General features: G+C 30.5%; 1 protein-coding gene across 4 annotated transcripts in view; it reads left to right on the top strand.

Annotated features, from left to right (window-relative positions):
• The window catches only part of LOC112461460 (ecdysone receptor-like), a 153,159-nt gene that overhangs the window by 91,758 nt on the left and 33,576 nt on the right, over nucleotides 1-27,825 (top strand). For 2 of the 4 annotated variants that reach the window (XM_025026703.1, XM_025026702.1), the window contains one exon: nucleotides 19,602-19,826. The exons of the other annotated variants lie outside the window; for them this stretch is intronic. In XM_025026703.1, coding sequence (XP_024882471.1) covers nucleotides 19,602-19,675 — 74 coding nt within the window. In that variant the 3' untranslated portion in view covers nucleotides 19,676-19,826. Of the gene's footprint in view, nucleotides 1-19,601; nucleotides 19,827-27,825 lie in introns of those variants that run through there. 4 annotated transcript variants of the gene reach the window in all.

Raw genomic sequence — 27,825 nt, 5'->3', positions numbered from 1 at the left:
AGCAGCGACTTTCTCGCGAAATAAAGTATTCTCTGCTTTAACAAAAAGACTTCAATTTATCAACAATTTACTGCTTTAAATGTTGTTTTGGTAAAGCCGTCGGTGTTTTCCAAAATAAAAAAAATCGCGTCGGAAAAATCGACCCACTTTAAGTCAAGGCTTAAAAATTTTGATATTTAATAGAGAATTTTTGAGAATTTTTTCAGATTTTTAAATTGTGCCCATCAATATGTCGGTTTAAAAAATTATAACTAAATTAATTTTTTATAAATGTTAGTTTATTGCTTGACTAACTGGCACTAAGTACAAAGACTGCACAACGTTTCGGCTCACGGTTAGAGCCCTTTTCAAGTGCGATCTGTTCGTCTAACTCGTCGACTCGTCGACTCGTCATAAGAAATCAACGGACATGCCCGTGATCACAAAAATGTTCCAGCATAATTATATGTATATAGCAGCTGTGAACAATTATTCATGAAGCAATAACAATATGTGGAAGGAGTGTGTAAAAATCAAGCGAGACTCACGTGTCCAATGTGTAAAAATTCAATTTGCGTGTTAAAGATCTCTGTTGCGACATGTTGTGCGTATGTAAGGAGACTGTGGACAGACAAAGAAGGAGTCGAGGCATCAGGGAGGCATAGGGGAGGGGAGGAATTATAAACATTAAACAGACGTAATGACACCATCATATACTGAGTTTAAATTTTCTGTGTCTTTCTTAAGGTTAATAGTGTTATTGTGCTTTTTTATGAAGAACATTTCGGCAATCTCTCTCATTTTCATGTTGCATTCTTTACGTAGAACCTTAGGATCTGACCACTTGAAGTTGTGGTCATTATGTATACGATGCTTACTCACGACTGAGAGATTGCTGTCATGTTTCTTAATATCGTTGCAGTGTTCCTTAATTCTAGTTTCCAAGTGTCTCTTCGTCTGTCCTATGTAAGAAGCCTCGCAATTCTCACAATCTATCTGATACACAACGTTCGTCTCTTTGCTCGTCGTAAGTCTATCCTTACCCCTCTTGATGACAGCACTAAGTTTTTTCGGTATCTTATACAGGACCTGGAAACCAACCTTTTCCAGGGTACGTCTTATGCCCTCACTTAATCCTTTTATAAAGGGGATCGCTATACAATTACGTGCGTCAAATGAATTGTTTAGACCACTATTGCTATTATTAGTGTGTTCTATTTTTTAATTGTCGCAACCTGTTTTTAATGTGCTTATTAACCAACTTAATCGGAAAGCCATTATTTGTAAGGATATCTTTTACAATATTAATGTTCGTGTGGTGAAAGCGGTCATCCGACAGCAAAATTGCGTGGTCCACCAGGTTAAATATCATATTGATTTTGTATTTACGCTGATGGTTAGAAAAATAATTGATGTATCTCCCCGAGAAAGTTGGTTTTCTATACCAATTAGTAATTAACTTCTCCCCATCTCTTATAACTAAAGTGTCCAAAAACGGTATCGAGCTGTTAGCTTCTGTTTCGAAGGTGAACTATAACCGAGGATGATAATTATTAAAAACATCAAGTACAGCGTTTATAGCAGATTTCGGCACTATCATGAAAACGTCATCTACATAGCGGAGGAAGATACGAACCTCAAAATCCAGCAGACTTAAGCATTGCGTTTCCAAATCATCCATAACCGCTAGTATGGGCGAAAGAGGAGAACTCGTAGGACTACCATAGATTTGCTCGTAGAATTGACCATCGAAACAGAAGCTAGTGGACTGTAAAATTAATTCAATAGAGTGGAGAAACTGCGGCAAATTAAATTCCGTGCGTTGGGAAATGTAGTGCCACCGTTTTCTGACCGCTTCAAGTACGAGCTCTTTAGGAATGTTGGTGAATAATGCTGTAACATCAAGAGACATAAGGACCTCGTCAGACTTAACATTCACACCCTCAATCGCTCTCACAAAAGACTAACCATCCTTTACATGAGATCTCGGTTTAGGAATCGACTTTTGCAAAATCTCGTGCATAAAGCTCGCTACATTATACAATGGACTGCGTATTGCTGATACAATGATACGCAATGAAAATCCCGTTTTGTGTATCTTAGGTAAGCCGTAACAGCGAAGGAGATTTCCAGATTTTTAATAAATTAATTTTATTTAAAAAATCTAAAAAAAATCTGAGTGCATTTTAGAGTTGGAACAATAACATAAAAATCGCCGACCAAATCTGAGAGGTCGAGGGTTAAACCCAGGTCGATTTGGCATGGAATGCCCCATATATATATATATATAAATTTCAACTTTTATACATTAGAATTCCATATATATAAAGTGCGATACGTTTTCGTATATTTTTTAACATTTTCATCTAACTTCAAAAGCATGTATAATTCGAGTTAGTACTTATACAGTTTTGAAACAAGAGCGATAGAAACAGCGAGAGCGAGCGAAAGAAACGACGAGGCCTCGATGCGTGTCGGAGGCCTCGCGGTGTTCAGCGAAGCTTCACGAGATTCTGTAATTGTGTCCGGTTTGCTCGCCATTGGCCGTGATAGGCCTTGCATTCTAGCGATACTAACACCGTTCACATAGATGATATTTCGTACTTGTTCAAACGAAGAAAATAAGGAACGATTTTAATTCATTAAAATAATAAATATATGTTTGAGTGCTACGAAATGTTTTAAAACATTAAAGTTATATCTTCCTGAATTGTACAAAAATTAGAAATCCAGATGTTAAAAACGAATCGAGAGATCAAATAAGAACGGAAGAAATAGGACTTTGCAAGAGATATGGTGATATAATCTGCGCAGAAATGCGTGTCCTAAAAGCTAGCCGCATGAAAGGGAAAATTTTAAATTATTGTTACTGACAATGAAACAAAAGCACTAAATGATTCAAATTTCTGTTTTTTTTTTACAGCATTAATTCAGACTTAAAAAATAACACTAATTCAAATTTGTTGAAAATTTTACGATATATATGATAGTTTTTCACGTAATATAAAAATACGTATAATTTTTTAATTTATATACAGGGTGTAACTTCACAGCCGTGTAGCACGGAAACTTCAGCGGACATGCATTCCTATGTACTCAAATTACTTATGTCAATCCCCCCCCCCCCTTACAAGCACACAAAGTATGTCTCCATCTTTTTGTCACACCCTGTATATAATATAAAAATTTTTATATACATTATAAAATTTCTTTTTATATATTTTCTGAAATGTGTGTTTCTTAAACTGTTTGTATAATATATTTTTCGTAGTTTGTTGACTCTTTTCCGCGATGCTGATTGGTTTTCTCGCTGCGCTTACTTCATTTGCAGCTGTCATCGTATATTTTGACAGTTGTGTGTATCAAGGAGTTAATAGTGTAATAGAGTAATAGCATAATGTCAAAGTTAAATAGCGCGCGCGAAGCGCGCATCTGTGGTGTCTAGTATTAATAAATTTGATATACATTTTCGAAATATTTTTCGAAATAATGTAATGTATTGTAATTTTATTTTAAATTTATATATTAGGTACTTAAATAATTTATAGTTTTTATATGACTTATTTAATTGGTAGATAAATATTAAATATTAATTAAAAAATAGGCGAAAATTTGAAGATATTTTTCTTGAATTATCTTAAATTACATTGTGTTTATAATATACATATATAAATATATTATAAATATTAATCTTAAATATATTATAAATATTTTATACATAGATACTAATTTGTAAAATATATCTACCTTAATATTAAAAAATTTTTGCATCAGTTAGTATTTAATATTTTCAATTTAATTTATGAAGTTTTATGAACAAATTAAATATTTTATCACGATATCACACAAAGAAATATTTAATATATAGCTTCAGACGTTATAGAATTGATAATTTATATTTTACGCGTATGATGATAATAAGAAAATGTGCGACAAATGTTTGAAAAAGAAATAATAATAAAATTGTATATGTATAAAATTTATAATTTTTAGTTTAATTTTAAATATTTAAAAGAAAACTTAAATACAATTGTGATTTTAAAATCTGGATTAGTACTAAAATTTATGATTATTTTTAATATATCAAATATTTTAATACATAAATTACTATTATTATTCACTCATAATAATTGAATGTTATGAAATACTTGGAAGTAAGTATTATGAAATTAATTATTTTTATATATATTCTACATATATGTAGGGGAGACTGGGGCAACTTGTTACACGGGTAAAATGTTACAGCGTAAATAGTCGGTTTATGAAACCTAAGAAACGCTAGATAAACGCATTTTGAGGGTAAATAAATCATACATTTTACAATCGTTTATCTAGCGTTTCTTAGACGGTTTCATGAACCTACTTTTTACGCTGTAACATTTTACCCGTGTAACAACTTGCGCCAGTCTCCCCTATACTAAATTATATTCACCCTATTAGGGGTCAAATTTCTAAAAATTCCTTCTTAGTGGGTGCTTACGTCATTAAAGGAATAATATACTCCCCGAATTTCATGTTTCTAGGCGTAAGGGTTTGGGCTGGTCGTTGATGAGTCAGTCGGAACATTTGATTATATATAGATTATGTACTAAATACATAGGGGAGACCGGGGCGAAGTCGTCACCGGGGCGGAGTCATCATTGCAATTATCTCGAAATCTGTATGTTGTCTGAACTCGTCATTATAGTACTGTAAACGCGGATTATGGTGCCCATGTGACCAACGGAGTTGAGTGAGGTTATGTGCTATGTTGTGATTCTTATCGAGGTAAACGTGTTTTCGGAGGTCGAAAGTAAAATTTTTTGCGCGTCAAAAATTTGTAATATCTTAAATATTATTGTGTCTCCGAATCTCAAAGTAAGTGATTCTAAAGAGTAATGCATGCTGAACACGAATCCAGTGAAGTTTTTTTATTTTCATTGATTTCTAATATTTTATGAGCGACCAAACTTGAAACTTATGCGAAGTCATCACCAAGCCATATCATGGAGGTTTCCGGCGAAAATCAAAGTTAAAGAAACAGTATATAGTGGTCGGATTCCGGCGAGAACTTGGATAATATGTGCTGCGTGTGCTCAGAGATGACAGAATAAAGCTGATGAGAATCGTGCGAGCGTAGGGCACATAAGTGTGTGCGCTTTTCTTGTAATTATTTTCCGCCATCGTGTTTTTAATTAATGTTTTCATTTTTCTATTAAAAAATGATTAATAAAATGTATCCTATCATTTTTTATGACCGGAATTATGAATTTTTATTTAAAATTCAGTCCGAGAATGGAGTGACGACTCCGCTCTGGCAATTTTGACATTTCAATTATGCACCTTTGTCGTTTTTACTCTATACCAGTTGAACAAAGCAACGTAGACCAAAAATGTCCGCATAAATTTTGTAGCCAAGGGTGTTTACTCTTTACAACGGTATACCACATTTTACTAAAATTATTTGTTTTGTTGTTAAAAATTGGCACCAAAAAAATAGTGATGACTTTGCCCCGGTCTCCCCTATATATGTATATTTTACATACCAATGATTATATATTATAATAAAATGCATGCTCATAGGATGTTATACTAGGCAAATATCTCAAAAAGTATGGAAGATACGGAAAAATGTTTCAGACAAAAGTTGTAGGATATCAAGGGGGACAAATGATAGTAAATCAATTTAAAATTTGGTGATGATCGGTAAAAGGGTTTTTTTTTTTAATTTTGAATTTTAGAAATGTCCGTGGTTGCTCTAACTTCCGCAAATTTGGAGATATCGATTTATTTCTAATTTTATTATATTTTTTAGTCTTTTCTACCCCTATTTCATATATAATTCTTTTAAATTCGGTTGATTAGACTTAGCTTTATATGCGATCAAAATTATGGACCTTTGATCGCGTATAAAGCTGGGTCTAATCAACCAAATCTTAAAAAATTATATATAAAATAGGGGTAGAAAAGACTAAAAAATATAATAAAATTAGAAATAGATCGATATCTCCAAATTTGCGGAAGTTAGAGCAACCACGGACATTTCTAAAATTCTAAATTTTTTAAAAAAAGAACCCCTTTACCGATCATCGCCAAATTCAATACCAACCTTCCTTGAATGATACTCTATCGATTAAAAAAAAACAGCCCGATATCTCAATATTTACGGAAGTTAGAGCAACCACGGACATCAAATCTGCACATACATACATACGGACATGCGATTTTAATGCGATATTTCGACATTTTAGAACACTGAACATATTGGCATCAAAAACTCAAAAACCAATCTTTTTGTTGGTTTCTTCTACCCCTATTTCATATATAAATCATTTAAATTTGGTTAATTAGACCCAACTTTATACGCAATCAAAGGTTCATATACGAAATTCACGAAAACAAAGCTTCCTCTATGAGAAAGCAAAAAATTGATTTTTTTTTAGGTCACATAAAAGTCATCACCATTTTCTTTTTAATAAATTTGTATGATTTTTTTTACATAATACAATTCTCCTAATTATTTTACATATAAAAGTATTAAGGTAAAGTTACCAAAAAATTAGTTTACGAAATTTTTTAAATTTTATTTTGGCACTTATTTTGACGTGAAATATAAAATATCTCGTAAATTATTATTTTTTTAACACTTTTATGTACAGAATAATAAAATTAATTAATTGGTGTAAAGAAAACACATTATTGCTTTGCAAAAAAGACATGTAGTTGCATATTGGAAATTGCATAATTTTTTTGCAAAGCAACAATGTGTTTTCTTTACACCAATTGATTCATCTTATTATTTTGGCACATTTGACATTAAATATAAAATATTCCATGAACTGATAATTTTTTGATAACTTTACCTTAATACTTTTACATGTAAAATAATTAAAAGAATCATATTATGTAAAAAATTACACAATTCTGTTTAAAAAAATAGCGATGACCTTTATTGACTTAAAAAAAAAAGATTTTTTTTTTAAATTAATTTTACGATTTGTCTCTCTTGACATCCTACAACTTTTGTCTTAAACGTTTTTCCGTATCTTCCATATTTTTCGAGATATTTGCCTGCGGCATTTAAGTGGGACGCCTAGTGTAACATAAATGTGGGCCGCTACTTCAGGGGTGTATTATACTCGTCAAAATAAGAAAAAAAGTTCATATAAACGTATGTCCAAAAATGCATCAGTTTTGCGTTAAACAGTCCTGTTTAAAGCTGCACAAAGGATGGCTCACCAGTGGTTCCCTAGTGTCCTTGTGTTTTTGGTGAAATCTAAAACAAATTGTCTACTTTCGGCTTGTTGACAATATTAATAATTTTTGTCAGTGCATTGAAAACGGGTTCAATGAAATACGCAAAACGTCGGGTATTTGTGAAAGATCGCTAAAAAGATGAGCAGAGCAGTGTATTTTGGCTGGGGACAATCACTTGAAGCATTTGCTTTAAGATTTGTTTTATTTTACTTTTATTTTCTACTGTTTTGTATTGCTAAAAATAAAATAATACGCTTTGTACCTAATTATGTCTTAAGTTTTAATTTAAGCATAACGTGAAAACGATGCATTTTTGGACATACGTTTATGTGAATACTTTTCTACCTATCAAAGGAGATGGTTTAATTCGATTTTTTTGCTTATTTTGACGAGAAAACACACCCGCTAAGTAAGCGGCCCACATTTATGTTACACCCTGTATATGTGATATGTTAAATACCTATGACATGGATATTATAAACTCTAAAATAATTTTTTTTAACATTTAAAAAACACTGCATTTGAAGTAAAAATATCAGAACAGATGCAGCGCAATATAAACAAGAATAGTATATTGAACAACTAGTGGAAAAAGTGGTCGATTCTGAATGAGTTTGAAGTTGGTCGCACGAGCGAATTTCGACCACTCTTCCCACGAGTTGTTCATACTATTTTTCCTAAAAAGAGCGTGAAATAGGCCGCTTTTCGCGCTTGTTTTACAATTTCATTTCTCCATACTAGTTGAGAAATGGCTCCATGTTTCAACGCTTACGTCATCATTGCGAAATGGATTGTTTTGCTCGCTCAAAACAAGCGCGAAAAGCGGCCCATTTCACGCTCGCGTTAGGAAAAAAAATTTAATTAAATAAAATCATATTCTTTTTCAATAAAAAATTAATTTAAATAAACTATGATTTTTTAGAGTGAACGAATGGTTTATTTCAGTAAAAGATATTTTATAGCAGTCCATTTTGTTCAATAAGAGTAGGTACTAACTCAGCATGATGAAGATAATTTTTAACTATTATTGCACCATGGAAGTATAGTATATCACGAATACTTGATGGAATTTTTTATTTTTTTCCATTTATTAATTGATGAACTGTCTCGAGTTAGATGCTTAAAATATTTTGAAGCCCTGGAAAATAATTCTTTAGTAAAAGTTCAACAAACGATGATGGGTAAAATGGATCAATTTTGGCCTAAAAAAGTGTAACGTAAGTTTTACATATATATTTGGGTTGTTGATAATAATGGTAGCATTTTTATCCATCTAAACCCGTTGAAAAGTTCAAAATTCATCTTACAGGGATTGAAATAAAACATAACTTTTAATAGTAATTTAATAGTAATTTATTGTATAACGAAACGAAAGTCCTATTACTCGTGTCCGAGCGTGGTGACTTTTTTTCATATACATATGTTGTGCACATAGATTATACATATTGTATATGGGACCTACAGTTTAACGCCGATTCCAAACGGTTATATTTTTTTAGAGATGTGTTTATGGCACAATACTCCTCGGTGGTTTGCCATTGCCTTCCGAGAAGAGAACGAGCGAATATAATTTTTTTAGCTCTATACCGGGGATCGAACCCGGGACTTCGGCTCAATAGACCAGTGCGCTGTCGGCTAGGCCACGCTCGTCTTCACAATTTATTGTATATTTTAATAGTAATTTATTGTCAGTTGACGATTTTGTTTTAATTAAATTCAATTAATTACTTGTATTATAGTTTAGTTTTATTATTATTTTTTTTAATTAAAAACTTAAGAAATATTTCAAAATAAAACACTTCAGAAATGCTAAATCTAACATTGCGAAATCAATATGAAGGAAGAGAAAGAAAAAATGGAAGTCCACTATTTTAACATTAAAACTGCACAATGTAATGGAGGTGCACATCTGATGAGACTCAAGATTCTTTGATTAAGAAATTAACTATCTTTTTTAATTTTTAAATTATATTGATTTTGCTATGTTAAATTTAGTATTTCTGAAGTGTTTTATTTTGAATATTTGAGTATTTTCTCAGTTTTTAGTAAAAAGAGTAATAAAATCAAACTATAGTACAAGTAATTAAATAATTGGAATAAAATCCTTAATTGAATTACTAGATATATTAAAAGTAATTTATTTCGAACCTTTTAAGGTGAATTTCGACCGCTATTCTACGGGTTTATACGAATAAAAATGTTATTATTGTATTCAGCGACTCAAAATCTGGCCTATTTTACTCATCGTTATTTAAAACGGCGAATCCAATGTGACTTATTAATTTAAATTAAATAAAATTGTGAAATTTCTCAACAAAAATAAAGACAGAAAAAAATAATGAGAAAAATAAAATATAAAACTTGAACAAATTATTTATTACAAATTATAGCATTACAAATAAATACGTGTTGTAAGCCTTGCACATTGTCTTTTGATACACAAGTTTTAGAAATTAGATTTATGGATTAAAAACAAGGATAACAGCTACATCTATTTAGACGACTTATTTTATTTTTAATAACTTTATAAGGAATATTGAATATGTCATTTTTCTGTTAATTCTCCAAAATTTAATTTTCTATTAAAAACAGTGAATTTTTATCTAAAAATAACTAATAACTACTCTGTTAAAAAACAATTAAATTAACTATATGTAAACCGCTATAAGCTAAGTTACCATTGCTCTGATGATAATTCATAAAATAGCGATAAACATTAGTTATAACCAACTAGGGTATACTGTACATGACAATTTTAAAATTTGATACACCAACTGCTTGGTAAACGTTGATACTACACAACGTGGAAATTAAAAGGGAATTGTAACTTTCCCTTTATCACCTTCTACTTGGAGTATTTTTCATATCTTTTATAAAAATGGTATACGCATTCTAAAATATTACAGATATGGCATACCTACTCTAATGTAATGTTCAAGAATTAATAGTACCTATAGTTAAAAGATAATAGACATGCTTGTTTGATAGTTTTCTCACGTAGCAGAAAATAATAGTGATACATTTTTTGTATTTAATTTAATGAAACAGATGTGAAGTAAAGAGAAATCAATCATATTATATTACAACCTCGAGTTGTATTTTGAAGATTTGCAATATTTTTAAATTTAATGCGAATTAGAAACATTGTAGTCTCTTTTATAATTAAAGAGAATTATATTTTGTACCTCAAAAACTAAAAAAATGAACCAATTAACTTCAAGTTTTATACTTTTATACACAATTTTATACATAAAATATATATAAAAAGTTAAATTTCTGCTTTAACTTAACTCTATAATATTTCGTCAAAATTATATTATATTGTATAGTTAATTGTAGTGTAATTGCTAACGTCAGCATCGTCGTACAGATCACCGATTAGAGTCGTGCATTAACATGCACGGGTGTGCCTCCCGCGCCCACTTTCGGCCTTGAGCCTGGATCACTTGCAAGAGAATGAGAGAATTGTGATTTTAGAATTATACGTTCAGAGATCGAGAGAATGTAAAGGGAAGGAAGAATTTTCGCGCACCGCGGCGGAAAAAAATGGGAGAATTCTTACGTAAAATACTGATTAAACGTGTATATGTATTATAAATGTGGCTTTAAGAAAGTAAATACAATTATATCCGTAGATCAATTTTACTTACAATTAGAAATAAAAATCAAGTAAAGCAAATATACTTATTTCTTTAAATTAATAAGTAAAAATTTTATTTTAGTCTCTTATGAAACAGATCGTATGTGTTATTTCAATATCATTCATTTTCAATTCTGCTTTATCTTTGTCCTAAATTTTTTAACGAAAGATATGACATTATTGTACAAAATTAATGTAATTAGATTTTCTTCAGATCAAGGTTTTGCGTTGAAAAGTAATCGAGATTTCAAAATCCGTTATGTAAAATTATATAAAAACAAAAATTAATGTGTAATTGTATTTAAAGATGCATATAAATATTGCATAAGAAAATATAGAAAAGTATATTTGTTATATAACTATAGATTTCATATCTTAATATGTACTTTCGGTAAATCTTAGATTAACTGACCCACTTTTCTCCAGTGGCCTTGACATATGTTGTCAAGGTTATCACTTTGAGTAACATACAAAAGGTTTTAACCATTGTTCGTTGTTTATTAAAACGTAATTAACAAAAGGAGTTTCGTAAATATAGAACGTAATTTTCACATGGGTTTGCAATTTTCACGCAAAAAGCGAAGTTCACTTCACACCATCTAGTTCTTGCAGTGAGGAATGAGGTCTATAATCCAAATTTTGTAACGACTTGTACTTCAAATTTATCATTGTTTTCCTTTATATCTAATGTAGTCTGAATTTTAACTATATTTTCGCGCGATTTTTATTTACACCGGAAGACGATCTGTTCATCTATCATTGCTATCATTGCGTTTTTTTTACGTTTTTCTTTCTGCACGACAAATTTTGTTTCACAGAAAATTACTCGGAAACAACTAAAGTAAATATAAAACATGATAATACAAGAGATAAACATAATAATACATATGTAATATAAACAAAATTTTTATGAAGATATAAACAATTTTTATTGTCCAATAAATAATTTATTTTTATTTGTTTTTATTCTATCATTTTTTTTATTTTATCTATTCTTTTTATTTTTTTTTCTTTACACCACAACAATTCTTTACATAAATTATCGTGACTTGTAGAGGTATATTTTTATATTACTTGTAATATTTATTGACAAGTTTAATTATTAGAATATTTGAACGATGAATATGCGTTTCGTTCTGCTTATAATAAAATGCTATTTGTTAATATTCATATAGCTATAAATGCATATTCTTACGGTATATTGAAAGTATTTGGTTTTTTAAGGTGCTAATGCAAATTAGATCATCCTGATTCGTTTCTCATGGGAACGTCGTTTGAGAAAGTCGCCGACTAATTGGACGACGAATAATTATCCAAAAAATTAACATGACAAAATATATTGATCATGCCACTTCCATATGTGCAACAACACCAATACCCCGTCCATGTTCATATTCGTTTACACTCAATTCTTAGTTTGAATACCTTTTTTGAATCATCCATCATATTGCAATAAATTGCAAAAAGTGGTTTGGATAAAGATTGTCATATGGGCTTCGAAATATTATTTGATTATATATTTCAGAGACGATTACTTATTTGTATGCAAGGATTATACCTACCCGGGTAGAACTTTAAAAGGGGGCCTGTAAAGGCTGTAGACAGTTTTTCCCCATTTTTGTATAGGCTTTATCAAGGAAGCCTGGTTAGGACCTGCACAGAGATGTAACGCTTGTGTAAGTCAGAGCCTGATTTGTATATCTGACTAGGCTCTATTCTAGCACGCCTAACTAGGCCCTATCCAGACATGCCCAACTTCCCAGTAATCCTCCTATGATATTTACATTTAAAAAAATTTTTTTTTTTTTTTTTTTTCAAAATTTTATTACTATTTTATAACTAAATTTGTTTCTTAAGATGCAGTCTATAATTATATATATTTTCTCGTATTTGAAAAACAACACTTTACCTTGGTGGGATTCGAACTTGGGACCTCTGGATCGTGAGCCAACTGCCTTACGTGGTAGACTACTTCTTAATTTGATGTAAGTGTTATATATAGTCTACATATGTCGTAACCAGCGCAAATATATAATTTTTTAAAAATCATCTTACGAAACATAATAATTAAATCAATGAATTATTTCATGATAATAAAAAAAATAAATTTTATGTAAAAAAATTGTAAAACCTATAAATTTCACAGCAACAATCGTAGGCTTTCATGTTAGTGCCTGTTTAGAAAATTCCTTTTTAGGCCCTTTCTAGGCCCAACAATGGTAGACCTATTTTAGGGCATACCAATATAGGCCCAACGTTAGCAGACCTTGATTGTGGCATCCATGCCAGTGCCTATTCTAGGCCCATTAAGGAAATTCTATCCAGAATTTGCCTTTCTAGTCCCTTTCTAGGCCCAACGTTTGCAGACCTTGATAGTGGCATCCATGTCAGTGCCTATTCTGTGCCTATTAAGGAAATTCTATCCAGAATTTACCTTTCTAGTCCCTTTCTAGGTCCAACGTTAGCAGACCTTGATAGTGGCATCCATGCCAGTGCCTATTCTAGGCCTATTTAGGTTATTCTATCCAGAATTTGCCTTTCTAGTCTCTTTCTAGGCCCGACAATGGTATGCCTATTTTACGACATGCCTATCTAGCCCCAATATTGGTGATCCTATTTTAGGGCATGCCTGTTTAGGCCCTTTACAGACTTGGGGCACGCCTCGACAAAATTCTACCCGGGTACATATCCATATAAAAAACATTATAATACCAAGAATTGTACTGTTTAATATAATTGTAGTATATATAAAATCGTAATTAAAGAAAATGTCGCTAATAAATGTCACAATTTATATCATTTTAAACCTCATTTTAAACCTTATGACATTATACCGACCAAAAGTTTGAGAGCACAATAAAATTTAAAAGTATTCCAGTGAAACACTACTTACAAATCCGATTTATGCCTTACGCAATATTCTTTCTTAATTTGAAAGTAACCACGCATTGTAGGTGCTTAGCACAGTTGCGGTTAACATAGCATTGTACAATTTAAAAATAAAACGGACTATGGTCGTAAAATCTTTCTTCCAAAACTGAGAGCTGTGACTATTTTAAAAACTATTTTAGAAGATAGATGGAAGACTCTTTTTTTCAGAAAAAATAAATGAATAACTTATTGTTAGATTATCTATATTAATTAAAAAAAAAGAGATTAAATATAAGGATGGCAACTTTGAAAAAAGTGTCTAATACTCTTCAGTATTTAATACTTTTTTTTATCTTGTAAATAAACATGTTTTGTGGAATTTTTAAACATTTTATATTATTTTCCATTTTATTATAAAATGATAATGAATAAAATAATAAAAATATATTAATATTAAGTTTAATTTTATTTCATGTAGTAGACATTTTCTATTAATGATTTCAAACTTTTGCCTAGCAGTGTATATTTTCGCACTAAATCTTAAATTAAAACTTTAATAAAACACAATCTACTTAAACTTGAAAATATGTATTTATATAATTTAGTTAATTCTGTGAAACTTTTTTATTTTTAATTTTGCTTGAAACGCAATAGTTGCGTATCTATAAGAAAACATCACAATTAATTAAAAATTAAAACACATTTTACGAGGAACGGTCCATGTAAAACTCTCCATAATTTAAATCTTAATTACGGATATATTAGTTAAACAAAAGGATTATGAGAATCCAATGTGACATTATAAATAAATTATATTTTTGAATAGATTAAAAAAAATCAAATACGACGGTTTTGCCATATTTTTGTTATATTTAGGAAATTTTGGATGCAGCGCTTCCGAAATGCTGGTTAGTATGACACAGTTTGTCCAGGCTCGCCTGGGTATGGCGAGGGTTGCCCTCCTTTCTCTGACCATGACCCACCCCGATAGCCCCCAGCTAAATAGTAGCTCTCAGCCCCGTTTCAATGTTCCCCCGCGTTTGTAACTCTATCCCGACATGCGCAACGCGTTCTCGCATATGTCGTATGTGCACGTGTAAAACGCCTCATATTCACTCAACTAATTTTGCACTGTATGTAACAGGTGAATGAGGTCAAATAGTTATCCCTACCACACCTAGGAAGTTTTTTTTATTAGCCTTTGCGCTCTCCAGTTTTAGATATCATCTTGTATGCGATTACGATTGATTGTCGAATCAAGGAGAGTACAAGAGCCAAGAAATATAACAGCTGCACTATATATACTGGGTGTTCTATTTTATTTTAAACAGTTAAATATTTGGATATTATAGAATTTTTTATAGAAAAAAAAATATTTCATATAAAAGTTTTATGACTTCGAGGGGGACATAAGATGGTGCCATTGGTTTGACCTTGAATAGTCGTTTGAAGATTACGTGAACATAACCTTTAATTTGTTAAATGAAAACCCCAATTTTCAATTTTGCATATTTTTGTAGCTTACCTCGAGAGCTTTTTAAAACATCCATAATAGATTATTTTTTCATTATGTACTTTTTGAATTATAAGGCTTGAAGTTTACAGTACCTCCGGCATTAGCATTTATAGCATTATCCATCAAGATGTACCGCATGAAGGTTGTACGGTCAGATTTACACCTCTGTTTTTGTATGATACTTGCACCGGTAATGCCATTACCATCGTACTCAGCGATAAAAGCATGTTGTTTCGAAATTTTTATGATCTGATCGTTTCGATTGATAAAGATAAAAATTAGCTGCTTCAAAGGATCAACAAGATTTCTAATAATAGGAGTGTCTAATAGTAAGAGTTTTAAAATTTCTGAAATCTAAATAAAATTAAAATTGAAAGAAATTATTCAAATATCAATTCTATCTCCAGATTAAAATTAGTGATTAAAAATTTCATCTGACCAAAATAATTAAGCACAAAATTATTTGGGTCAACCAATTCTCTCAGCTTCTAGTTACATCAATTCTATATTGGCTTAATATAATATAATATGTTATAACTTCATTTTTTTTACGTCTAAGGACTATTTAGAGCAGATTATAGATCGCCGCTTCAGTTGATTAAATCACACTATCGGCGAAATTCAGAATCTTTCACATGCGCGTGCGAATTTATTCGGGCACAAAATCACACTGCGGCACAAGACGCGCGTTAACAGTGAAAGTTCCAAAAACGAATCCACTCGACTTCGGCAAGTCGAGTTGCTGCTATTGGTGCCGCTGGCTCTCTCTCGTGTCTACCGTTCCACTCTCAAGCGACTCCATGCGATCCGCCTGGCCTCAGTCGAAGGCGAACCGTCGGAGTTGCAGCTTTGACCCTCACGCTCGTCCCTCATTACGGCTTTCAATTCTGACGTCGAACGCTAATGAACTTCGGACAATCGATACGCTTGTAATAGTACGCGTGTACGCGACAATTCACACGAAGGTGTTTGTGTCGCGATGTGATTATGTTGTGAGTGTTTGTGCACCATCGAAGGTATTTAGATTTGACGAATTAACAACGAAATGTACAGTTCGAGTTTCAACTATCCTAAAAATCATACGTCCAAGAATTAAAAGATCTAAATGGTCTTAAAATCTCACGTACTGATCGCGCCTAACGACTAATCGCTTTGAGGGCTAAATTTTGCACCAAAAGACAATAATAATATAAAATGGCGATATGTCGTCCGCGTGCGCGCGCGCGACGAGTCGTGATGCGTTGATGGCGTCGGAGTCATTCTTCTGTGCGTGCTGCCAGGAGAACACGTGCGTGTGTTAACGCGTTACATCTCCACTAATGGACACTCACTGCAACGTGATGATGCAGCAGCAGCTGCTTTGCTTAGAATCTTCAGACTGACCTGAATATCCAAGAAAAAAAATGAACGTTTGTTTACCGTGTTTACTGTGTTTGTTTATTGTTTTTTTTCTTTTCTGTTTTGTTTCGAATTTTTGTTCCATTTGGCACGTAAAAGAATTTCTGAAATTTATGATAATCTCTTTAATTTTTCTGTTCTCTTAATCTATATGTAATATTTATATATAACATTTAAATATTTGTTTGTAAAGTATAGTAAAAACAGTGAAACAAAATAATAACATAAATAAATGATAAAAGTAATCGGAGAATGATAGGCTTAAATGTATATTTTTTAAGCCATTTTCTCGAAATATTATTATAAATAAAAAAATAGAAAATATACATAAGAATTATACATATATTAGATATATGTATAATTAGATACACAGTAAAAAATAAAATGTTAATCGTAACATTTTTCAAATGTCCCAGAAAGTTCACTCTAAATTTTGAGTTAAAATAACTCATTCATCGTGTGTTACTTGTTGACAAATTAGAAATGTTAATTTATTGACACTATATTTTACATTTATATTTGTTCTTTTAACTTTAAATATAATGTAAAAATAACTTGTAAAAAATGTCGATATAACATATTTGAATAAACGATAGTTACTTCAACTTAAGAGAAATGTTGTTTTGAACATTTGATTGTAGTAAATTTGATTATTTTGTATGTTAAAGTTTACGATTATTTGAAGACTTACTTTAACTTTTATTTATGTTAAAATAACTTTAAGGTGTGTTGATTTTTTGAAATAATTATGTTAAAAGAACTCAAAATAATATTCAATTTCTAAATGACATACATAAAGTGTTAAGTTATCACGTTGACATTAATATAACACATGAAAATGTTACGAAAATAATAACATAGCTGTTGTATGTTAATTTTACATCGAAATAATAGTCAAATCTTGGTAACACAAGAAAATTTTAACATTTGGACGCACGATTTTTTACTGTGTAGATTATATAATTGTAGTTTTTATTAACTTTGCGTGCATGCGTGCGTGTGCATGTACGCATGTGCACGTGTGTAAAAATTCATTATTTGCTTTGTCTCATATGATAAATTGATAATAATGAACTTATTACGCTCTTAATAAACGAGAATAAATGTATAAAGTAACAAACATCAATAGGAAAAGCAATTAAAATATAATGTACTTATAGGTAATATTTATAAAAAATTGCAAAAATATATTAACAATAACAATAAGAAATGCATAAAGAGAAAGACGGAGACGAAGCTAGAGGAGAGGAAAGAATGTAGCATTCGTAAATGAAAAAGTGGAGCGAAGAAAGATGCTGACCTCGATACTTCTTTCCTTATACTCTATCATATACTTTCCATAAGAAAAGACCGTCATAACATTTATAACGATAACTTCTGCTATATCATTACTTCACGTTATTCTAAAATAATGCTATGTTACTCTAAGATGTGTTCTTTAAATTTTTTTTGTATATTTATTAGATAAACTATATAAAGCATTTAACATTTTTAATTATAAATTTATTTATATTGGAAAGTTATATAGTTGAGTTGAGAAACTTATTATTCTAGAATCTAAAGAATTTAAAGGGAGTCAGAATATAGGAGAATATAAAAGAAAGTTGAGAGAAGATTCAAGACAAAGTCAATTCAAGTTTACATATATTTTTTATATTATATATTAAAGCGTATAATTTTCTCTATAAAAATACTAAAGTAAAGTCATTAAAAGACGAATATTTTATGTAATATTTAATATCTTATATCAAAATATATCATCAGAATAAGGTATAAAATATCTTGTAAATTATTGATTTTTTTAAAATAATATTGTTTGATATTTTATGTAGAATAACTAGAGCCTAGAGCAATTGGAATATGTAAGAATAATTATATGGCTTTATTTTTAAGAAATATAAATTATGTTAATATCTCAAATGTATATACATATATAAACATAGTGTAAAAAATTTATCTCGTTATACTTGCCTGAACAGTGCAACTTTTCTCTTGGGTGTTTTCTTTTCTATTAAATGAATAAAAACTATTTTAGATAATTTTTTCATTGATTTGTGTGCGCATATACGTGCGTACATGTTGTACGCTTGGCGTACGTGGAAGTGGGAAAGGGAGATACACATGTATCAAATACATATAAATATTTTATATACAAAAATATACATTTTATTTAAAAAATAAAAAATAGTATACAGAGTGGTGGTAATTACCGTACCATCTCTTGTAGAGCGGGTTAATTGAATAAAAAAGTCCTTTATTATTTTGCTATTTTTGCAATAAATAATGAGAAATTAATTAATAAAGATCTGCATGAGCGTGCATCCATGCGAATCAGCGACAAGAGACAGCCCAGCGTTTATGACTTTATACTATAATATTGCTACACGTGCGGTAAGGCATTGGAAGGAGCGCTCTTTAAACAACAACGGCTGTGCACGAGCGACATTTGGGCTTTCGCGCGTGTAGCAACCATACACTCTAAGCTGTCTCTTCTCGCCAAGACGCACGCTGATTCGCGGATCTTTTTAAATTAATTTCTCATTATTTATTGTCATAATCGCAAAACGGTATAAAGGATTTTTCTATTCAATTTAATGCACTTTCTACCCATCCACGAAAGGTGGTACGGTAATTACCAGACACTCTATATACATAATTTTTAAATATATATGTAAAGATATATGTGTGACTGAAATATGATAAATTAAATATATTATTTTTAAATTTTGACATCTTTTTAAAGAAAAGTTTATATAATAATTATTTAATAATTATGAGATTAATATACAGTGTGGTATAATTTTATGTGTGTTATGTATATGTATATAAAATATGTATATATAAATATGCTTAACTCATTTTCCCCTCCATGAGAAATGGAATGTGAGGATTGATTCACATGTAAAAAGAAGAACGAATATAAGATCAATTTTTAGCGCTGATCTCGATTCTTTTTCTCAGAACATTGCACGAAAAGGATTGTGATCTTGCGCTTTCATCGATTTTCGAACGACATGAAGAAACCTATACATTGACAGTCCATGTACAATCGATCGACATTTATTTATAATTGTGAATCTCGCATAGAGATTGAGAAAAATTCTCGGTTAATCGAAAATACGCGGCGACGTAACACTGAGGAGATTGAGAAGAAAAGTTAAAAGGTTAAGGTGAATGGTGAGATGCTTGCAATGCCACGGATACCTGTCGCAGGAGTACGGAGAAAATGGAGCAACAAGTATATTGAAAGTCTTCAAGAATCTAGTCCGGAAGTGTCGAGTAGTGATACATTCTCGTCAAGCTTTCAAGCAGATTCGGGCGCGTCAGTGCGTGAAGAGGATCTTCAACTTTGGGATTTGGATCTTCAACGAGGACTCAGGACAGAATCTGAAATCATTCGTCATTACCACCACACTTTTGGCACCAGCGCTGCAGAATTAATTAATAGCGATCGTCCAGCTTCACCTTTCTCTGCCTCTATTCAAGGTAAATGCAATCGATAACGAAACAGCTGTTGTCAGATTCTATAGTGGCGGGCAAAATTATTAAATTTATGAAATCAATTTTCAAATCCTGAAACTTTTGAAAGTTTATATGCCTAATTGTTATGATTTTTAACTATAATACTACTGAAAAGTGATTTTTACATTTCACTCTTATCTAAAAAATATGACGTGACTGAAAATTTTTAGAATAATTTTACATGTCAAAAAGTACTTTTGTATTTTATTATATTTTAGAAATGTAAGTATATAAAAGAGACACAACCCCGATACTTTTTTAGATCAATTTTACCCTTGTTTGAAAAGTTTACGTAACTTTTATATATAATTCTATATTTTTTTAAATAGTACCACAAATTTTCTTACATATATTGATTTTTTTCATATTCTGCGTATAAAAATATAAAGATAACATTATTTAAAACTTAATAGCTTACGAAATAGTTTATATTTTAGAATAAAATGTGAAATATTTTATAAAGTAATTTACTTTCCTTACCTTAATATTTTTATATAAATATATGAAATAATGAAGTATAGTTAGTACCTATAGCAATTGATAAAAGTAACTTTAATTGTATTGAATTTTTTCTTGATTAATAAGTTCTAATTTTCTATAACATTGAATTTTCAAATTGTTAGATTTTTAGATTATAAAATTGCGTTGGACGCAATTAATTATCGCTAAGATTGGATTTTTTATACTTTTTTACAAAAAAAAAGATAGTTTCTTGTTAGAAATATTAACATTTTTGTTTTCTATTTGTACACTGAGAGCTGAAAAATAGTAATAATTACTGTATTTTTGCTTACTCTTAACTTTTAGTCTTTCTTACAGTAACCATTACGCACTACTACAGTAAACATTCTCCCAGTAACTAGTACGGATTTCACAGTAATCATTACGATAAAGACCAGTAATGGTTCCGGTGCAATATTTTAACGGAAAAAAAGAATTTTTTTTTTTTTTATTTTCAAATGGTTCTTATTTTTTTCTAATATTTTTATAGTTTAATGTATATTCGTGGTTTTGCATATATTCTATTTTATTAATAAAAATTACCCACTGTTTTATAATTTTTGAAAACATACTGACGGGGGGGGGGGGATTTGAACCTAAGATTCCGGAATGACAGCCTAATACGCTAACGCTGAGCTAACAATCTATTCTACAGTAACTATTATGAATCTTATATATCTCTGCTGAATTTGCGCGATAGAACGAATATAGAGAGCCAACAATAATGGTTACTGAATCGCACATGATTGAATAATGAAACTTCTCAGTAATTATTTTTTTTTTTATTATTATTTCTTTCAGACAGTATTGCTTACGATCTTAATCTTTAGATATTACTGTGGTTTTTAGTAGACATTACTTTTTTTTAAGTAAGCATCTGTGTATTGAGATTAAAAGTTGAGAATGAACGAAAATTCAGAGACTATTACTGTTTTTCGATTCTCAGTGTATACCTAAAGTTCTTAAATTTTTTAATTATTTTGTTTAAAATTTTTCTTACAGATTACAGCAGTATTCTTATATTAATGTTTTAGGTTTAATAATGTTAAATTTCTCGACTTTGAATTGCTTATTTTTAATTTTGAGATGTAATTAGTTCGCACGAAAATTTCAAAAGCATAAGCAAGACTATTGTATATTTTGATATTCGACTTTTAAAAGTAGTCGACCTATCTGATAACTGACATTCTACACGTCACATACTTTGGATTAGTTCATAATTTCCAGTTAAATGTCTTACATGAAATGTCATGTTGAACTTTGAGTTTGGATGAAGTAGGTATCGCCAGGTTATCAAGAGACACGTGATAGCGTTTCGCACTAAATATATTTATATTGCCATATATACACGGGAACAATAATGCGTGCGGCACCATGCATTTAGAAGTTAAATTCTTCTATAATATTTAAGTAATTTATTTTGTTGATTATACGGTTAATTGTGTAAAGCGACTTTATTTTGTAAAATAACAAAAAGAATCGATAAATCACAGGTGAATGAAATCTCAAGAAATCTATGAATTTAAAATATACCTATAAATATAGAAAAATAACTTCGTCCGCCAGTGATTAAACAGCAATACCTATAAATACTTAGACTGTTGATTTCTTAAGTAATTTGTAAATACAAGAATTATTTTAATTATTACAAATTTAAAACATAAAAATACATAGCAACATTTATTAATTTTTAAGTTTTTAATTATTTTTAACAATTATGAGATTTTTTCCTTTTAATATATTTTAATGGAATATTTTTATCAAATCGTTAATTCTTAATCCGTCTAATCTGAATAAATTCTCTCCTCTAGAAATATGTAAATAATTTTTTTTTTAGTAATGTCTAATAGATAATAGAGTATTTCTTTAATGATTGATATAATCAAAACACAATCACTTTTAAGAAATACACAATTACACTGCAAATTATAAATTTTTCTTTAAATGTATCCTTTTTGTATCTTTTTTTATTTATCTCTCTTTATGTCAAATGAAATATTTCGTAAACTGTTGATTTTTGTATATCGTTACTTCTATATTAATTCTTACAATATTATTTTTATATCCAAAATATCGAAGAGAATTGATTTATGTAAGAAAATTTACATGGTTTTATTTTAAAAATGTAGGTGATCTTTGTGTGAATGAAGAGTGTGAGACAGTTAAAGTGTAAAGATATTTTATAATATTTTAACAATATTTTTATACTTTAGTATAATATAAAAAATATTATAAACTATTTTATAATACCTTAAATAAATAGATATATGTAGATGTATGTATATCTTAATGTTTTATTGATATTAATATTTTTTATCTAAAATGTTTTCCTCTCTCCAACAAAGTATAGATTTTTTTGAAAATTTATTAACAATTATAGAATATTTTATACAACTTATATCAAGAAACACTTGCGCCAAGTTACATGTAGTAAAGTATAAATCAATTTGTTAGCGTATTTATATGCGATTTACTCAATTGAGAATGACAAATTATAATATCTTAATAACGCTTGGATCGATCAAGTTTTTATCGAGATTTAATCCATCCTTCTATATTCTATAAACACAAAAGCATTTCTATTTTTACTCTATATGCTCTATGAACGAAAATAGTTCAAAGTTAGTTTCAACTGACAAATTTTTATTAAGGGATTGAATGTCATCTTCTTCATTGTTTACATATTATTGCAATTTCCGACACAAGCTTGCATTAGCGTTGTTCGCAAGAATTTGTCTGCTGATAAACAGATGACAAAGTTATAGGTTTATTTTCTTTTGCACTCTCTTAAACTACTACTTATACATATACATAGGTAATTATGCGTAAAAGAAGTCCCCTCTCCGATTTGGTTCATTTTTAAATATGTTGTTGGGGGAGTCTTCCCGAGTTATTTCATATATTTGAGTTCGACCTTTATATATATATATATAAGGGTCGAACTTAAATAGCTTCGGAGATATAGGTTGAGAAAGGATAAAAATAAGAAATATAAAAATAAACGTTTGATAATAATTTATTTAACATTATCATTAGGAATCTGAAATATTTCAGCCATTGCATCAAAGAATGTGGTAATCCGAGTGTCAAAGTTATATTTACGGTGAAACAGAAATTCAGCAAGGTATCCTTCATAATGTTTTTGACGTGTTCACATACACACACACACACACACACACACACACACACACACACACACACGCGCGCGCGCGCGCGCGCGCGCGCGCGTGCGGGGAGATGCAAGGGGGAACCTTTGACCTCCCCTCCCGCACCCACCTCCGCCGGTAGGCAGCGTGGACCTCGCTTTACAACTTAAAGTACATGTTAAGGCTGCGGTCCGATTCACGCTCACAGCGCTGAAAGCATCGCTCTATCTTTGTTTTATATTCGATGTGCAACGAAGACAGAATGATGCTTACAACGCTGTGAGTTATATTCCTCAGTTTTTTCTACCCCTATTTCATATATAATACTTTAAGATTTGGTTGATTAGGAAAATCTGAACAGGAAAAGTCATTAAGTACGGCTCTTTTAAAGAATTAATTTCAAATTTTAGATATCCCAATTTTTTTTCAAATTGGGTTGTAGCACAATAGCACATAGCCTATATAACTCAGGAAGACATATAAGCTATCCAGCAGTGTAAAAATTTTTGAAATTGATTCAATAGTTCCTAAGATTATCCTGAATAATGGCACAGACAAACTTTTCCCCTTTATATGATACTAGGGACGTAAAACACACAATCGTATGTGATTGATTAGTTATCGAATCATGATAATGTGAAAAAAAAAACAGTTTAACCCTTTTTTGGTCACACTTCCCAAGAATCCTGTACCGGTCACACTGGGTGAAATACACCCCCAGCGTGTTTGCACGTGTATAAAAAATTGTAGGTAACCTTAAAAAAAATATATATCCTGTTGTAGTTTAAAGTCTTCCTTAAAAAGACTGTATAGGTTTGATTTGCAAAAAATTAATTTAACATATGTAAAAAAATTGTTGAAGAAAAAGTCGGAAAAGTGACTTTTTCACAAAAACTAATGTAACTTTTTCAATTTTTGAGATATTTTAATTTTTCAAACGGTTTTTTCATCCTCAGATGATGCACTTTTCACTGATTATTGCAGTTTATGCGGCCGTTCCAAAAAGTTTATTTATTTTGAGGTATGAAGGTGCGATTTTTTGCGGAAAAAAATGCCGAGAGAGAACTAACGGGCCGAAAAATATACCACTGACGGGGATCGATACTTGACGGTCCCAACTACCTGTAGATGGCGGCACAAGGCTCATTTCCATTGGTTTACTGGGTTGTTTTTGAAGTCAAAAAAACGCTGGGGTGTATTTTACCCAGTGTCACCAAAAAGGGTTAAAATACATATAAAATATAACAAATTAGAAACTTGCACATTGCTTCCTCACCATTACAGATCGCTACCATTGCTTCTATTTTATTTTGCTCACAAAGCTCCTCTATGAGGAAGCTTGTATTTTATTCGATGCATAATTATTAGGGTAGACCGGGGCACGTTGTCACATCGGCTTTATTTAAAAAACTAATAACCAGAGGGCAGCACCCGTCATTCCCAAAACGTGTTAGTGTATGCCCATCTTTGGTGTGTTTACAGTGTTGAGATTGCTCCAGCCGTGTTGACGTAAAATCAACTTGAAAGTTTTTTGCGACCATAAGTAAAATTTTATTGTCTAATATTTAACGTACTGGACATGAAGTTGGCAGACATGGACTTATGTTTTTTCAGAATAGACCTTTATATTATCTTAAAGTATGTACTTTTACCTACCGCGTGCAATACCTAACCTTATGAATATCTCAAACGTGTCGGCCATGAGGCTGTTTGGAGTAAAAAAATGCCCTCGGGGCACGTTGTCACGAATTTGATGGGAATCTATTGCGAATCTTTGGATGACGATAACGAGTAAAAATATTTTATGTTTCATATTTTATGTTTAAATGTGTATCAATGAGTTGCGCATTCGAGTGGAATTCTTGTATTTAGATTAAGACGAAAACTTCGTGCTTTTAGTACTTATTTGAAATAAAATAAATGTTTCTGTGAAGGATTTTACTTTTTTACATTGCAGCGCACTATAATATATTGATATTTACGTTGAATACAGTTTGTATAACATTTTGCATGCAATTACATTTGATGTGACAACGTGCCCCGGTCACAGGGCACGTTGTCACAAGCGACCTGTCGTTATTTATTGTTACGTAACAACTGTAGAGTAACAATCACACAAAATTCGATACTGTCCAATTGAAGCTGAGGGTTCACTCGAAATTTTGGCATATCAAAGTACTCTTAAATATTGAATGTAAAAAATACAAATAATATTGAACCAAATGTGTGACAATGTGCCCCGGTCTACCCTAGTATTTATTTGTTTTAGCTTCCTCATAGAGGAAGCTTTAGTAGCGATCTGTAATGATGAGGAAGCAATGTGCAAGTTTCTAATTTGCACACTTTTTTAATTTTAAATTTAATCTTTTTATGAATTGATAGAGCTTAGTAGCACAAGTGAAGTGGTTTTACAATCGACGCAATGTCAAATCGATGTTAACTTGGGAAGTTCAGGCTACATGGTCCAATATGGACTTCGCATATGGACCTTTAATCGCGTATAAAGCTGGGTCTAATCAACCAAATCTTAAAGAATTATATATGAAATAGGAATAGAAAGGACTGAAGAATATAATAGAATTATAAATAGCCTGATATCTCAAAATTAGCGGAAGTTAGAGCAACCACGGACATTTCTCAAAAAATTCTAAATTTTATAAAGAAAGAACACTTTTACCGATTATTGCCAAATACAATACCAACCTTTTTTTAATGATACTCTATATAAAATTACATGTATAACTTATACATGTAATTTTTTGAGCAGAAATCGGTAACTGCTTCACCGATCCTCGCCAAATTCAATACCTTCCTTAAATGATATTCTATCCATCAAATAACTTACATTTTTTAAGCAGAAATCCGTAACCCTTTCACCTATCCTCGCCAAATTCAGAACAACCTTCCCTTAATGATACTCTATATACATATAAGTTTACGCATAACTTGTACACTTTTTAGGCAAAAATCGGTAACCTCTTCACCAATCCGTGCTAAATTCAACATCAACCTTCTTTTACTGATACTTTATCCATAAAAAAAAATTAAGCTTGATATCTCAAAATTTGCGGAAATTAAAGTAATCAGGTAGATTTTTTTTTGGTAACCTCTTTATTATTAGCAATTTTTCTAATTTTATTATGTTCTTCAGTTTTTTCGACCCCTATTTCATATATAATTCTTTAAGATTTAGTTAATCAGTTCTTGAGTTATAGAAATTTCGGTAAATTTGGCACACAACACACATACACACATATGGACACTTTTTAAAATTACGATTTTCCGATGTTGTAGAACATTCTGAACACATTGGCATCGAAAACTAAAAAAACAATTTTTTCTTCGGTCTTTTCTATCCCTATTTCATATATAATTCTTTAACATTTGGTTAATTAGACCTATTAGCTTTATATGCGATCAAAGGTCCATATAAGAGGTTTATGAAAACAAAGCTTCTTCTATGAGGAAGCAAAAATATAAGAAATATATTTGTATGCAAAAGTATTTTATATTCTGTATTTTAATATCTTTTAAAAATTATTTCTTGATAATTAAACTTAAAAATTCAAAGTAGGTAGTAGATATAGGTAACATAGATTTCATTGAGTATCTAAAATTCTAATTAAGATATGATAGATGATATTCAATTTGAAATTACTTACTAAATACTTACATAAAGTAGGGGAAGGGGAGTAAGATGACGAAGTGGGTAAGATGAGAAATTGCTAATTTTTCTAAACTAATAACAGATAACGAGTCGATGCTGAATTCATTAAAGGGTTTAGATAATAGCACATAATCTCTTGTAGTTTGATTTTAATTTGTCTACAAAAGCAGATAATATAATGAAAATACATTTTGGGTGCATCCATATGTAATTTTTTAGTGTTTGTTTATAAGGAATGACATAATTATGGTAAATACTTTCACTTTCTTTATGAAATTACAGTATAGTATAGCTAAAAATGTATAGAATAACATACTAGAATTTTTTATTTTTTGCATTGCAACATTTT

This window comes from Temnothorax curvispinosus, unplaced genomic scaffold (assembly GCF_003070985.1).
Source record: "Temnothorax curvispinosus isolate PA1 unplaced genomic scaffold, ASM307098v1 QBEX01011432.1, whole genome shotgun sequence".
Taxonomy (NCBI): domain Eukaryota; kingdom Metazoa; phylum Arthropoda; class Insecta; order Hymenoptera; family Formicidae; genus Temnothorax; species Temnothorax curvispinosus.
Note: the sequence above shows the minus strand (reverse complement) of the source record. Positions and strands in the feature narration are given on the sequence as shown.